At 48.1% G+C, this 15177-nt stretch overlaps 1 protein-coding gene across 3 annotated transcripts in view; it reads right to left on the minus strand.

The window, feature by feature from the left end:
* Positions 1 to 15177, minus strand: part of BTAF1 (B-TFIID TATA-box binding protein associated factor 1) — a 321948-nt gene that overhangs the window by 2908 nt on the left and 303863 nt on the right. For all 3 annotated transcript variants that reach the window (XM_078786829.1, XM_078786828.1, XM_078786827.1), the window contains 4 exons: positions 10347 to 10499; positions 6181 to 6392; positions 5841 to 6000; positions 1643 to 1810 (listed from right to left, as the gene is read on the minus strand). In XM_078786829.1, the coding sequence (XP_078642955.1) occupies positions 1643 to 1810; positions 5841 to 6000; positions 6181 to 6392; positions 10347 to 10499 (693 nt within the window). The remainder of the gene's footprint in view (positions 1 to 1642; positions 1811 to 5840; positions 6001 to 6180; positions 6393 to 10346; positions 10500 to 15177) is intronic.

Raw genomic sequence — 15177 nt, forward strand, 5'->3', positions numbered from 1 at the left:
CAAGTACTCGATCTCATTCAATAGAAATAAATAAAAATTTTAAAGGTTGGAGAAAAAAACTTTTTTTCGGAAACCGTCGCTGATGCACTGCCTTTTACACCACCTTATGTAACAGGTTATATAAGTTATTCGTGCCTGTTGTTTGTGCCCTTTCTGGTATCCTTACAAACAGTACGTTTCCTGTTTTGAATTATTTTCAATTTTGTTTTACTGCCAGACAGGCAGATAGAGTAAAAAAATACCTCGCTCTGCGCATGTGCGATTGGGACGCCATTGTGTATAATTTGCCAAAGTAGAGCAAGTTGCCAATTTATGTCATGTCTGCATGCGTTGTTTCGATAGAACGTAGTTTGCACATTATGGGACAATAGTCAACGTTGTCCGACATAACACTTTGAAATTTTAAGTACAGTACTGTGGTGCATCTTGCAAACTTTTAAAATGCAGTGGCGTGCCGTCTGCAAGTGTAGAAGCGTCAAGGTCGCGTCGCCCGTTTGTGGAGAATGGACCACATGGCACGCTTTCAGTTTCTTTTGAAAAAGAAATCACCATCTTTCCTGAAATCGACTCCAATATGGAGCGCAGCAGCAGATTCCAGAGAGGTGCAGAGGATGACATGTGATGCTACAAGGAACTGTACAAAATGAGGAAAATGCTGGGAGTCCAGACTTATTCAGGCCCTCTACACGAGCAGCAGCAGCTTCAGAGGCTCGTGCATCAATCTCAATAGCGACCACTGTACCCCTGTACACCACCTACAGGCACCGTGTGGTAGCCACAGCAATGCCAGACTACGACCTTCCGTCTTCAGATGACAAGGCAGGAAGGCCTGCCTCTTCCTCTTTGTGGTCACTCCACTCTCAACACTATTAAATTGTCTATTTGTGTAAAAACATTCCTTCAGTCGTGTTCTGTGTTGGTTTGTTTAATTTTTGTCTCTAATTTGTACCTCGGTGAAGGTTAGGTTAAGTTATGTTAGGGTGACCAATCTTTTTTCCCTGGCAATGCCACCTCATCCACCAATAAGCCTCCAATAAAACACTATGGACACATTTTGAGGCCATTTTACCCCGCGGAGCGGGAGTTGGCCTTTTTTTGGGCACCGTGGTCCCCTCTTTGAAGCAATATTTTACAGCCGGATGCTCTTCCTGCCGCCAACCCTGTTCGTCGCCACACAGGGAATTACCAGTGAACTGGTACTCAATTTGCCGACCTCAGAAGGATGACAGGGCTGAGTCAACCCCCCTGGTGTTAATTCAGCGATCGACCGGGATTCAAACCCAGGATGCTAGGATCCCAAGCCGGCACCCGAACCGCTAAGCCAACACCAGGCTCCAATAAAACACTGTGTGTCGCAGTTTTTAGGAACGCATCCACGACGTAAATCAGCGACTTGCTGTGCAGGTAGACTACAGGTTTGTGGTCTGATTTGTGTCGTACTGTATTCAAAATACAACATTCAATTGAAATTAAGTTGTTCCTCGTTCATGGTCTGACGCCTGTACACGGATAGACAGACAGAGTGAAGCAATTGCTTAACCACGCTTTCTGCTTCGTGCTTGCGGGGAAATGAAAAAGTTGTAAACGCGTAGTTTTTCAACTCGTGAGGATCTGATCGAGGGATGACAAAAGCCCCACAAACCTCCAACGTGAACAGGTCGAGCAGCTGCTCCGTGCCCATGCTCTGAAGACTCGTGTTTTCCTGGCTGATGACCGTGTTCGCAATGCTCAGTTTGAATTTCTGCAAACCCATGATCTTCTCCTCCAGCGTTCCACGGGTCACGAGTCGATAAACATTCACAACACGTTTCTATGATCAAGGTGGTAGAGAGAGAGAAGGGCATCAACATTAACATTCGGTAATGGGGAAACAGCCAGACACAAGCGTTTGTGCATATGAGCATATGTTGAAGATATTGTTACGTTTGTGGGGGGTAGGTGAAAGAATACCGTAGGAGAGGTAGAACTGTATAGGAAGTAGCACGGATCATCGACGCATGGGAGAGCTCTCGATGTACATGGAGTAGGAAAATGTAGCTCACGGTTGTTTAATTGTTCTTCACACGGTGCGAGGGGGGGGGGGGGGGCGGGTGGGGGGGGAGGGCATTAAGGATAATTTTACCCAGCTTGCTTTGCTTTCCCTCTGTAATCTTTACGTCTATGATTTGCTGCCACAGTGGCCATGAAACCACCTTTAAATTACATTTACGAGCCAAACGAAGAATGCCCCATGAACACTTACGGCAAAAGGCCACGCCCCCACCGTAGTGGTGGTTGATATATAGTCTGCCCATTTTGAATAGCCAAGGAAGGACCTGGCATAATGTGAGACTTCCAGTGTGCAGGTAGTTTTGGGGGCCAGATTTGATATCTAGTCTGCGCAGGAGTGGTTGTAGCTGGTGGTCCGGCTCAGTAGTTTGACTGATAACTGTGGTTGATCGACAAAGTAGGTGAATTAATTTTGCTGGACAAGCTTTCCAGAGTCAAGGTGAGAATGTCGGACTTGCGTTGATTGAACGACGTGTTCCATATTTGCTGAGAATGAGGTAACAGCTGCCTGCCATTGGGACAGGGAACAAAGTGGCATGAAGAAAAGATGGTTTACTAAGGGGGTAAAAATGATGAGGACAAATAAGGGTCGAGAGATCATGAGGACAATAGATGATCAGAGGTGTCATTGTTATGTCGCAGCAAAACAAAATGGGGATCAAGACTGCCAATAATGGGGGAAAATAATGGGGACTCAAGACTGCTAATAATGGGGGAAAATAATGGGGACTCAAGACTGCCAAAAATGGGGGAAAATATTGGGGACTCAAGACTGCCAAAAATGGGGGAAAATATTGGGGACTCAAGACTGCCAAAAATGGGGGAAAATATTGGAGACTCAAGACTTCCAATAATGGGGGAAAATAATGGGGACCCAAGACTGCCAATAATGGGGGAAACCAATGGGGACCCAAGACTGCCAATAATGGGGACACAAGATTGCCAATAATGGGGGAAATTAATGGGGACCCAAGACTGCCAATAATGGGGGAAAATAATGGGGACATAAGACTGCCAATAATGGGGGAAAATAATGGGGACTGAAGACTTCCAATAATGGGGGAAAATAATGGGGACCGAAGACTGCCGATAATGGGGGAAAATAATGGGGACCCAAGACTGCCAATAATGGGGGAAAATAATGGGGACCCAAGGCTGCCAATAATGGGGGAAAATAATGGGGACTCAAGACTGCCAATAATGGGGACCCAAGACTGCCAATAATGGGGGAAAATAATGGGGACTCAAGACTGCCAAAAATGGGGGAAAATATTGGGGACTCAAGACTGCCAAAAATGGGGGAAAATATTGGGGACTCAAGACTTCCAATAATGGGGGAAAATAATGGGGACCCAAGACTGCCAATAATGGGGGAAACCAATGGGGACCCAAGACTGCCAATAATGGGGACACAAGATTGCCAATAATGGGGGAAATTAATGGGGACCCAAGACTGCCAATAATGGGGGAAAATAATGGGGACATAAGACTGCCAATAATGGGGGAAAATAATGGGGACTGAAGACTTCCAATAATGGGGGAAAATAATGGGGACCGAAGACTGCCGATAATGGGGGAAAATAATGGGGACCCAAGACTGCCAATAATGGGGGAAAATAATGGGGACCCAAGGCTGCCAATAATGGGGGAAAATAATGGGGACTCAAGACTGCCAATAATGGGGACCCAAGACTGCCAATAATGGGGGAAAATAATGGGGACCGAAGACTTCCAATAATGGGGGAAAATAATGGGGACTCAAGACTGCCAAAAATGGGGGAAAATAATGGGGACCCAAGACTGCCAATAATGGGGAAAACCAATGGGGACCCAAGACTGCCAATAATGGGGGAAAATAATGGGGACCCAAGACTGCCAATAATGGGGGAAAACAATGGGGACCGAAGACTTCCAATAATGGAAAATAATGGGGAGCCAGACTGCCCATAATGGGGGAAAATAATGGGAACCCAAGATTGCCAATAATGGGGACCTAAGACTGCCAATTATGGGGACCCAAGACTGCCAATAATGGGGACGCAAGATTGCCTCAGGGCATTTCATCATTCCCAAGGGTGAGGAGGTGAAAGACTATTGTTGAGAGATACATGCCAGTTGTGTCCGTGGAGGAAGTCAGTGATCCACGGAAGAGGTGGGGTGAGAAGCCAGAGACAGAAAACTTCCCAAGCAGTGTTGGGTGACAGACTGGCAAATGATGACGATATGTCCCAGTCTTTATCTGTTGCGCAAGATTCAGGCTTCCATCTATTGTTGAAAGAGAAGCAGTAGCATATCCAATGTTGACTGACCAAGACAGAATCGAAGGTGATGATCAGAAATACGGCCATCGAGAGAAGGAAAGACCAAGTCAGCTGCAATGATGGATTCCATAACTTTGTTTACAACTGCAACAAGCTCACTGGCCTGAAGATCAGTGGATCTGATTTTACACCAGTCTTGTGTATTGGAGTGACGTCAGCTGTCTGTCAAACAGATGGGAGGCACTCGAGGGTGAAGGTCAAGGTGAAGAGAGGAGACAAAACAGGTTTGCAGAACATGGGCACTGACGCTATCTGGGCAAACTCAGAGTCCAAACTGGTCATCATTTTATTTACCTTGTGTGAAAAAACCTAACCTGAGTGCCAGACACCGGCACTGAGGCAGCTCTCTAACTATAGCTTGAGAGCTTCAGACATTCACAAGAACATGGTCAGAGGAGCCAAGTGGGACCATCGAGGAAAGGGTACAGGTTGGAAGGAAAGCTCGTCATAACCACGTTCAGAAGAAAGAACGTTAGCAGGACATCCAGGTTGGGAAGGTCATATTGGGTCAGACAAACATGCAGAAGGCCATTGCAGCAATGACTTGGCCGATTGTTGTAGTGCCAATTCTCAATCAAACAGCATGATTGGCAGTTTAATTTGCCAAAGATGAGAGGGTTGAGTGGTTTTGAGTTGGACTACGTTACGAAACAGATATGTACGAGTTATTATCGTCAGGTGAATAATTCACCATAACTGAACTTCAGTGGCTGCGAAGAAGAATGTGAAGCCAGAGGAATTCCAGCGGATTAGGATGTGATTATTGAAGATCAAAGGCTGCGGAGATGGAGTTCTCAAATAAAGTCGACAACACCGCAGGGACAGGGATCAGTCAGTCAGTGACACCGACTGTTAAGATATGAAATAATCGCCCGGGACAGACAGGAGTTCAAAGCATCCTGAAGGAACACAATGCCCAGAGCAGCAGGAACTACTTGAAGGGAGAGAAAAGTGATGGTAGAATGGAATTCTCTCATGACGGATGTCCAAATCCTAAGGGAAGGGAACGTGAAGATGGTACGAAAGGGTTAACAGCTGTGCGTTTCCTTCCATTCATGGCAAACTGGATTCTGTTTCCCAATTTTGAGTTCAGCCATAAAATGCATCTTTGAGCAGGACGATAAAACCAGTTGGTGAGAGGCCAAGAAAAAAGCAAGGCTGCGTGAACACGACACTTGGGTGATTAAACTGGGAGACAATCAGGGAGGCAGAGGGAAAGAGACGATGGGAGAGGTGAAGTAGAAACAGGAGCTGCCAGCATGAGTGCAATGGGTGACGAGAGCATGAAAACGCCTCTGTTCACATGGTGAGTGAAAGAATGAATGAGTAAAAGCAAGCAAGGATTGTGTGTTTTGTCAATAAAGATGGGGAATTCATTCTTTTATACAAATGACCATTGTATACTGTCCCACGCACATATTTCGACAATGATGTCATCCCATCTTGTGACATGAGTGAGACACGACGTACCTGCCCGATTCGGTGAGCTCGATCCATCGCCTGCAGATCTCGCATAGGGTTCCAGTCATGTTCCACAAACACCACGGTGTCAGCACCGGTCAGATTGAGTCCCAAGCCACCAACATGCGTGGTTAGCAGCAGGACGTCGATGGAAGGGTCGTTGTTGAATCTACAAGGGGCGAAACTTACAAAGTTAAGTGATGTGAAAGCAGCGTAGCGCAAGGATTTGGAGTGGTCAAGCAAAGGGTGAAACGGATGAGATACCAGTGGACGGGTTCCACCTTGCGAAAGAATCGGAATGGAAATGCAATGAAAAGAAAGCGAGAGCTTATGTATGCAAACCCCCAACCTGGAAACGATTGCGTGCCTCTGCCCTGCAGGGACACTGCCGTCGAGACGAAGGAAGGACACTGTGGGCAGCAGTGGACGCAATAAGTCATGCTCCACTATGTCCAGCATGCTCTTGAGCTGACAGAAGAGTAGCACGCGGTGCTGAGCCACAACTGCCTCAGCGGCATCTTCACCTCCAGAACCACCACCCAGTCCACAGTCCAGCAGCAGCTGCGAGAAACAAATGTCTCAAAATAATTAGATTCCATTAGGTTCCGGTCACTTCCGCTTCCGGTCCGGTATGAAGAGGACGCAGGCGTCACATGCTCGCTGCTTCTTCGACCGGGCCACTGTCAGTTGCTTTCTTTTTTGGTGGTCGTGCGGATTTTTTGGCCATTGAGTCTGCCCTCTGCATAGCCCCGGCTCTGCTCCCTGCTTCGCCTGCCCGGCTCCTTCGCCTGCTCGCTGTTTCCTCGGGCGCGCTCTCGTGGGTTGTGACCATCGCAGCGGTTTGGTGGCGGTTTCCCGCCGTGATCTAGATTTGTAGCGGCGGCGGTCGATTTCCACTGCATTTTCCGCTTTGCCGTGATCAACCTTGGCCTCGTGATCGTCTCTTTGCTCCTGCCTGCCCTCTGCTTGGTCCCGGCTCTGCTCCTGGCTTCACCTACCTGGCTCCTTCGTTTCCTCGGGCCCGCTCTCGTGGGTTGGGACCATTGTTTCACCTCCTCAACCTTGGCCTCGTCTCGTCTCTCTGCTCCTGCCAGGCATGGCTCTGCGGTACTCCGCCGCAAGGCTCCTTCTGCTCAATACCCGCTCCACCCCATCATGCATCTCTGCCATCAAATCAAATGGACCTCCGACGACCCAGGTACATTCACCGTGGCTCCGGTCGTAAGTTTGTTTATTTGCAATCAGGTCACTCCATCCCCGTCCTCTGGTCGGCTCAGCGCACTCTCACTCTTCGTCCCAGCGCACCTGGTCACAGCAACGCACACGATCGCACCTCCTGCCTACGAACCCTGGCTAAATCACCTGAATTCATCCCTGCTGTTCAAAACAACATCAAGCTCACCCTGTTCAACACCCGGTCCCTCAACAACAAATGCCTCATCCTGAACGAATACATCCTGGATAACAAACTGGACTTTCTCTGTCTCACCGAAACCTGGCAACAACCTCTGGACTACTACACACTCAACCTCACCACACCCAATGGATATTCCTACGTCAATAAACCACGCTCGGAGGGCCGAGGTGGTGGAATTGCCGTTATCCACCGTCAAGACATCAAGACCAACCTCATCTCCATCTCATCTGCTCCATCATTTGAACACCTGGCTTTTAAACTCTCTGGTCGCATGCAGTCAGTCATGGCTGTCGTCTACCGCCCTCCCAAACCACACCCATCATTCCTGTCTGACTTCTCCTACTTTCTGACCCAGCTATGTTCCCTCTCCCCCTCAATCCTCCTCCTTGGTGATTTCAATATCCACATGGACTCCACTGACTCCACAATAACCACTGACTTCACTGATTTACTCACCTGCTTTAACCTCACTCAACATGTCGACTTTCCTACCCATATCCGTGGTCATATTTTGGACCTTGTCTGCTCCACTGGATTAAATTTGCACCATCTCTCTGGCTCCGACCTCACCCTCTCTGACCACTTAGCCATCACTCTGACCATCAACATCCCCGCCCCAACACCAAGGCATTATCGCACTATCAACTTCCGTAAGCTAAACGCTCTTTCACCTACCTCATTCTCATCCACCCTCTCTGAAAAAATGTCCACTTCTCCCTTCATTGACCTCCACACCCCTTCCGACCTCACTGACTACTACAACCACACTCTCTCCTCCTGCCTTGACCAGCTTGCGCCTGTAAAAACCAAAACAGTTTCTTTCACCCATTCTGCTCCCTGGTTTACCCCTGAACTCCGCCTGATGAAAACTCGTGCTCGCCAACTTGAAAGACTCCGCAATAAAACGGGTCTCACAGTTCACTCCCAAGCCTACAAGGACCACCTACAACACTACAAAGATGCCCTCTCCCGCGCCCGCTCCGCCTACTACTCTCAAATTATCCACTCTGGCTCCGGAAACCCAAAAGCACTCTTCTCGACAATAAACAAACTCCTCCGCCCCCTGAACACCACCACCCAGTCATTCACAGTAGACAACTGCATCTCCTTCCTCTCTTTCTTCCAACACAAAATTGACAACATCTACAACAGCTTGACCACCGCCGCACCCGCTCCTCCTCCAACCACCTGCCCCCCCTTGTCCTGCCATCCCCTGTCTCGGTTCTCCCCAATCTCCCCTACTGACCTCTCTGAACTCCTCATAGGAATGAAAACTGCCACCTGCACTCTTGACCCCATCCCCTCCAGCTTTGTCAAGGCCTCCCTCCCTGCTCTCTCTCCACTTATCATTGCAACAATAAACTCCTCCCTGTCTACAGGCATCGTCCCACCTTCCCTCAAAATTGCTGCTGTTACCCCCATTCTAAAAAAACCTGGTCTAAACCCTGACACCCTAAACAACTTCAGACCCATCTCCAACCTACCCTTTCTGTCAAAAGTTTTGGAACGCGCTGTAGCCACTCAACTCAAACATCATCTCTCTGCCAATAACCTGTATGAAACATTCCAATCCGGATTCCGCTCCAACCACAGTACTGAAACTGCTCTCCTCAAAATCACCAACGACCTTCTCCTCTCCTCTGACGCTGGCAACCTCAACATTCTCGTCCTCCTCGACCTCAGCGCTGCCTTTGACACCATCGATCACACCATCCTCCTCACCCGACTTGAATCCACCTTTAACGTTACCGGCACTGCCCTCTCTTGGATTAAATCATACCTCTCTGACAGACGCCAGTTCATCTCCATCAATAACTGCAAATCCCCCACTGCTCCCCTCCCCCAAGGTGTCCCCCAAGGTTCAGTTCTTGGCCCCCTCCTCTTCATCCTTTACCTGTCCCCCCTCGGTCACTTAATCCGCCGTCATGGTCTCCAATTCCACTGCTTCGCCGATGACATCCAGCTTTTCATCTCCACCAAGTCCGTCTCCACCGACACCCACTCTATCCTGACAAACTGCATCACTGAAATAAAATCCTGGCTTCAAATCAACTTCCTCAAGCTTAACTGTGATAAATCTGAAATAATCATCATTGGCCCAAAAACGCTCACAAAATCCACCCATAACTTTGCCCTCAACATCGACGGTATCTCAGTATCCACCTCCCCTCACATCCGGAATCTTGGCGTCATCTTTGACCAAACCCTTTCCTTCGACAAATACACTAAACAGATCACAAAGTCAGCCTTCTTTCACCTGAAAAACATTGCCCGTCTCCGCTCATCCCTCTCCTCCACGGCTGCAGAAACCCTCATCCACGCCTTCATCACCTCCCGTCTGGACTACTGCAATAGCCTCCTCTATGGTTCACCCTAAAAAATCACCAATAAACTCCAATACATTCAGAACTCCGCTGCCCGTCTACTCACCCATTCCCGGACCCGTGACCACATCACCCCCGTCCTTTACAAGCTTCACTGGCTCCCCATCCCCCAGAGAATCCAGTACAAAATCCTCCTCTTGACATACAAAGCCCTCCATAACCTGGCCCCATCCTACCTGGCTGACCTCCTCTCCAGACACACTCCCACTCGCAACCTCCGCTCTGCTGGTACCAACCTCCTGACCCCCTCCATCCGGACCAAATTCAGATCCTGGGGGGACAGGGCCTTCTCCATCGCTGCTCCCACCCTCTGGAACTCACTACCTCACACCATCAGAGACTCCTCCTCACTCACCACATTCAAAACATCACTAAAGACCCACCTGTTCAACACTGCATTCAACATTCAACCCACAGCATTTAACCCCTGACTATCTCTTCTCCTACTCCCTCCTTTTGCTTTAAATATTTCCCTATTGATTCTTGTCTTTTTGCAATTGTTGTTTTCATGTATTGTTATGCATTATGTTTTCCACTCTGTCAAAGCGCCTTTGGGCTTCTGGAAAAGCGCTATACTAAATAAATGAATTATTATTATTATTATTATTAGGTTGCCTGCAACGGGTACCTCACATGTGGAACTGTGGAAATGACACTTCCGTTGGGCTTGTGATGATCCAAAGCGGGTGGACGGGAACATAAAACAGAAATTACCTGTTTCAAAGCAGACAGCTTGGGCGTGTGTTGTATGTCACGCAGAGAGGAGCCTTCCGATGCAAGCTCCGCTGTGATGCGTTGATACTCAGGGTGTTGTGGGGTCAGTACCAGTGCTGGATGGTTACACAGCTTACGGAGGTACTGCAGTGCCTGCACAAGCAAATAGAAAAGCAGCACAATTACAGGTACAACGAAAATCGATGTCCCTTCGATATTAACCACATTTCAAGAATCGGAGATGGGTTTCTGCAGCATAACTTTTTTTTCTTTTTTTTTTTTTACCGAAATGCGTTGCTGGCCCTTTGCCAAACCTCCAATCTGAAGGACTCTGATTTCCTGTTTGGCGTTGAGGACCTCCATCCATTGTTGAGACAGCAGAAGCAGCATGTCCAGAGTAGAGTGACCAGGTCTGAAACCAAATTGATGATCAGAGATCAAGCCATTTGAGAAGTGGTAGGATTTCATATCCGAAGCAATGATTGATTCCATGATTTTGATGATAAAGGGGAGCATGCTGATTGGTCTGTAGTTGCAAGGATCTGTTTATGCACCTTTTTTGTGGAAAGCGGTAATGTTTGCTGATTTCCAAGATGCTGGCAGATGACTTTGAGCAAAAGAGAGGGTGAAGAGAACAGAGAGAGGGTGAGATAGAGCGGCAGAGCAGGATTTTAGGACCCGTGGGATGATGCCGTCTGGCCCGGTTGCAGAATCAGAGTCGAGGATTGACAGAGACTTCTCCACCTTGTCAGGAGAGAAGGACACAGAGTCCTGGAGCAGTTGGGTTCGACTGGGTAAGGTGGGTACAGAGAGAGATGTTGGGTACAGGCACAGGTACAGGGTTTGGGACACAAGATTTTGAGGCAAACACAGACTTGAGGCATTCGGCTTTGTCACGTGCGGTGTTAGCTGTGTAGCCGTTTGAGGTAAGGGAGGGGATGGAGAGGAACAAACACCAGAAACAGATTTGACCAGACGCCACCAGGATTTGGAGGAAGGAGACAGGTTTGAGAGTTCATTCTTGAGAGTAGAGAGATAGTGCTTCCTGGCTCTCCTGAGGGTGGACACTGGACACACACCTGTTCCGGGCTTTGTGAAAGGAAATGAGATTGCCTTCCGTTGGATTTGTCTTCCAAGAGGCGAAGGCAAGTTGTTTCAGGGCAACTGCCTCACCACAAGATTCCATGTACCATGGGTGGGAAGAAGGGTGTGACAACTGAAGAGGAGATGGGATAAATCTGTGCATGAGAGAGAGCAGTTTACTTTGGAAGAATTCCCAGGAAGAGTTGATGTCAGAGGCAGTAGAGATAGAGGACCAGTCCAGATGATTGATGGCTGCTTGAAGACCGTGCCAGTCGGTCTGAGTGAAATGCTAGATTCGACGACGCTGAGGAGGCTCTCTGAGAATAGCCAGAGAGATGTCCACTTTAACAAGCACATGATCAGAAGAACCGATTGGAGCAGAAGAAGAGCAGCAGACATTAGCAGGGAAGTTAGTCATAACCAAGTCTCGAAGAGATGATGTACCGTTAGACTGAGATCCGGGTCGGGAAATTGACAGATTGTGTCAGTCCCAATGAGTCGCAGAAGTCCTTTGCTGAGATGCCATGCCTGGTGAGAGAGGAACCCACACCCAGTCAACTGGCATGATGACAATTGAAATCACCACATATGAGGAAGAGAGAGTTGGGATGAGTGGATAGAAGTTGGTCCATGTTGTCACACAGGGAGATGTAAATGGAATCATCACTGTTTGGAGGACGGTACAGAACACATATGAACAAAAGTTGGGAGCGGAGAGGAAGCCGTAGCCAGAGGTACTCCTGGGGGTGAGGTGGAGAGAGGGCAGTGCAAGGAGAGTGAGGAAGAGAGTTTTTGATAAATATAGCAACCCCACCTCCAGGACGAGGCTCAGGTCTATCATACTGGAGGAGGGAGTAATCATGAAGAGATATTAAGGAATCAGAGACATCTTGAAGGAGGAAAGTTTCTGTTAAGCAGATTACGTCTGGTTTGTCGGAGTCAACCTGTATGGAGAGATCAATCAGGTTTGAGCGAAGGCCCCGGATGTTTGAGGTCCATACAATTAAGAGGGAGGGGGAGCATCACGTACAGGACAGGGGAAGGGAGGAGTAGGATAAGATGTGGGGTGAGAGCGGGATGTAGGGAGAGTTGTTGATGGTGTGTCGTTTATTGCAGAAGAGTTAGAAGAAAGGGAAGGATGAGGACGACAAAAGCTTTGATGGTGATGGGAAGAGGCACAGTGAGGTGTTGTTTGAGGGGGGGGGGGGGGGGCAGAGCAAAGTAGAAGGTTGGAGGAGGTGGATGTATGAGATAGAAGGGAGACGAAGTGAGGAGGAGGAAGCTTTGAGGAGGAGGGGGAGGGGGGAGAATTGGATAAAGATGGTTTGGGGGGGGAGGGGGAGGGGAGATTTGAAGGGGAGGGATTGGGGGTGAATTTTGAAGGGGAGGGCGAGGGGGAGTTTTGAAGGGGAGGAGGGAGAGGGGAGATTTGAAAGGGAGGGGTGAGGGGGGCGTTCAGAAAGTGGATGATTCATGAAAAACGAACATTTATTACAAACTGGGTTTATTATGATTTTCAAGTAAGAGATCTGTTTGAAAACGATAGAGGAGGGGTAGAATGAAGGTGTTTCGAGAATGTAGAAAGGAAGGAGTAAGAGATTGAATATTTTTTGAAGTGGCATTATTTGATGAGGAAATTGAAAAAAAGCCTTTTAAATAGGAAATATAATATTTATATATAATTTAATTTTAAAGCAAAAACTATGGCACTTCGGTGGAATTTGTTTCGAAAGCCATTAACTAGACCGATTGGCCGATGTATATTCCAAGTTTAGCTAGTTTCAATGTATCGTCCTTGAGGTATGAGCGCCAACACATTTTGGGTGGACGGACGGACGGACGGACAGAGACACAAACGTGATTTTGAGGGTTTTCTAAATACTCGGGAGATACCCGTGCTTTGCACAGGTGGGAAGCCAGAAGCAAACAGGCAATGCAGATACGGCGAATGCTAAAGCATGAAACCAATAAATTCCACATTCCTGTAGCACCTTCAGTCGCACGTCAGACATGGCTCAGCAAGTTCGTGAAGGACTTCCATGAAAAACGTACCCGTTGGGCTGATCCGAGGATCTCACCAAACCGTCCGATCGGTAGTAGCGACGGGCGGTGTGTACAAAGGGCAGGGACTTAATCAACGCGAGCTGATGATTTGCGCTTACTGGGAATTCCTCGTTCGTGGGACACTGTCTCAAGCCCCAGTCCCCAGCACGGATGTGGCTCAGCGGTTTACCCGAGCCTGACGGCGAAGGGCAAGGTGCACGCTGGCCCACCCAGTGTAGCGCGCATGCGGCCCCGGACATCGAAGGGCATTAAACGTTCATTAAAGGATTACGAAACGAAAAACATTACGAAATTACGTTCACACCGTCACGTCAAACGCTATCATGAACACATACATCGTCACAACATCGTCACAATGAGAACATCATCACAATGAACGTTATGCGAACGCGAATGTTATGCGGGAGTCCAAACCTGAGAATACTGGAGACCAAAGCTGTAATTGGGAAAACTAAATAGCCTATTTTACTCCTGGAGATCCCAGGATTACCCACCCAAAATATCTTTGCGATCGGTTCAGCAGTTTTTACGGTACCTTCGAACAGTCAGACAGACGGACATTTGGTGAATTATAGTAAGATCGTCACAATGAGAACATCGTCACAATGAACGTTATGCGAACGCGAATGTTATGCGGGAGTCCAAACCTGAGAATGCTGGAGACCAAAGCTGAAATTGGGAAAACGAAATAGCCTATTTTACTCCCAGGGGTCCCAGGATTACCCACCCAAAATACCTTTGCGATCGGTTCAGCAGTTTTTACGGTACCTTCGAACAGACAGACGGACATTTGGTGAATTATAGTAAGATAACTCTAGATTGCATAAACAGACGTTGCTGAAATTTGGAACATGTTACCTCGTTGTACAAAGCATTTACTTCTGAAATTTGCAGCCGATTTTGTCCAGTAGAAGCAGAGAAACGAATTTTCAGTCTCCATGTTAAAGCTGCATGAAGAGAAACGATCCCTTATATATAGGGAGGGGCGCTTTGCGCCCTCCTTTGATTTCTAGTGTGTCGAAAGTTCCCGAGACCACAGTGAGCTCCATAATTAGGAAATGAAAACAATATGGAACTAGCCAGACTCTTCCTAGAGCTTCCGACAAAACTGAGCAACCTTGGCTGAGATGGGAGAACCTGCTGGAAGGACAACAGTCTCTGCAGCACTTCACAAATCTAGGATTTATGGGAGAGTGTCCAGATGAAAGCCACTCCTGAGATGGCAGCTGGCAGCACACCTGGAGTTTGCAAAAAGGCACATGAAAGACTCGGAGCTTGAGGCAAACATCATTTGGTCTGATGAGAGAATATTGAACTGTTTGGCCAGAATGCAAAGTGCTACGTCTCACAGAAACCGAGAAACCACTACGTCTGGCATGCTACGTCTGGCATTCTATGGGGATGCTTTTCAGCAGCAAGGACTGTGAGGCATGTAAGGGTAGAGGGAACAATGAATGGAACCAAATGCAGGCAAATCCTTGACGAGGACCTGTTTCAGAGGGCAAAAGACCTGAGACTGCGGTGAAGAATTACGTTCCAACAGCGCATCTCGGTAAAGCCCAGACCTGAATTCCATTGAGAATCTGTGGAAAGACTTGAAGATTTCTGTTCACTGACGCTCCCCATCCAACTTCACAGAGCTTGAGCTAATCTGCAAGGACGAATGGGAGAAACTCCCCAAATC

Source organism: Myxine glutinosa, chromosome 11, assembly GCF_964187855.1.
Source record: "Myxine glutinosa chromosome 11, kmMyxGlut1.1, whole genome shotgun sequence".
NCBI lineage: Eukaryota > Metazoa > Chordata > Myxini > Myxiniformes > Myxinidae > Myxine > Myxine glutinosa.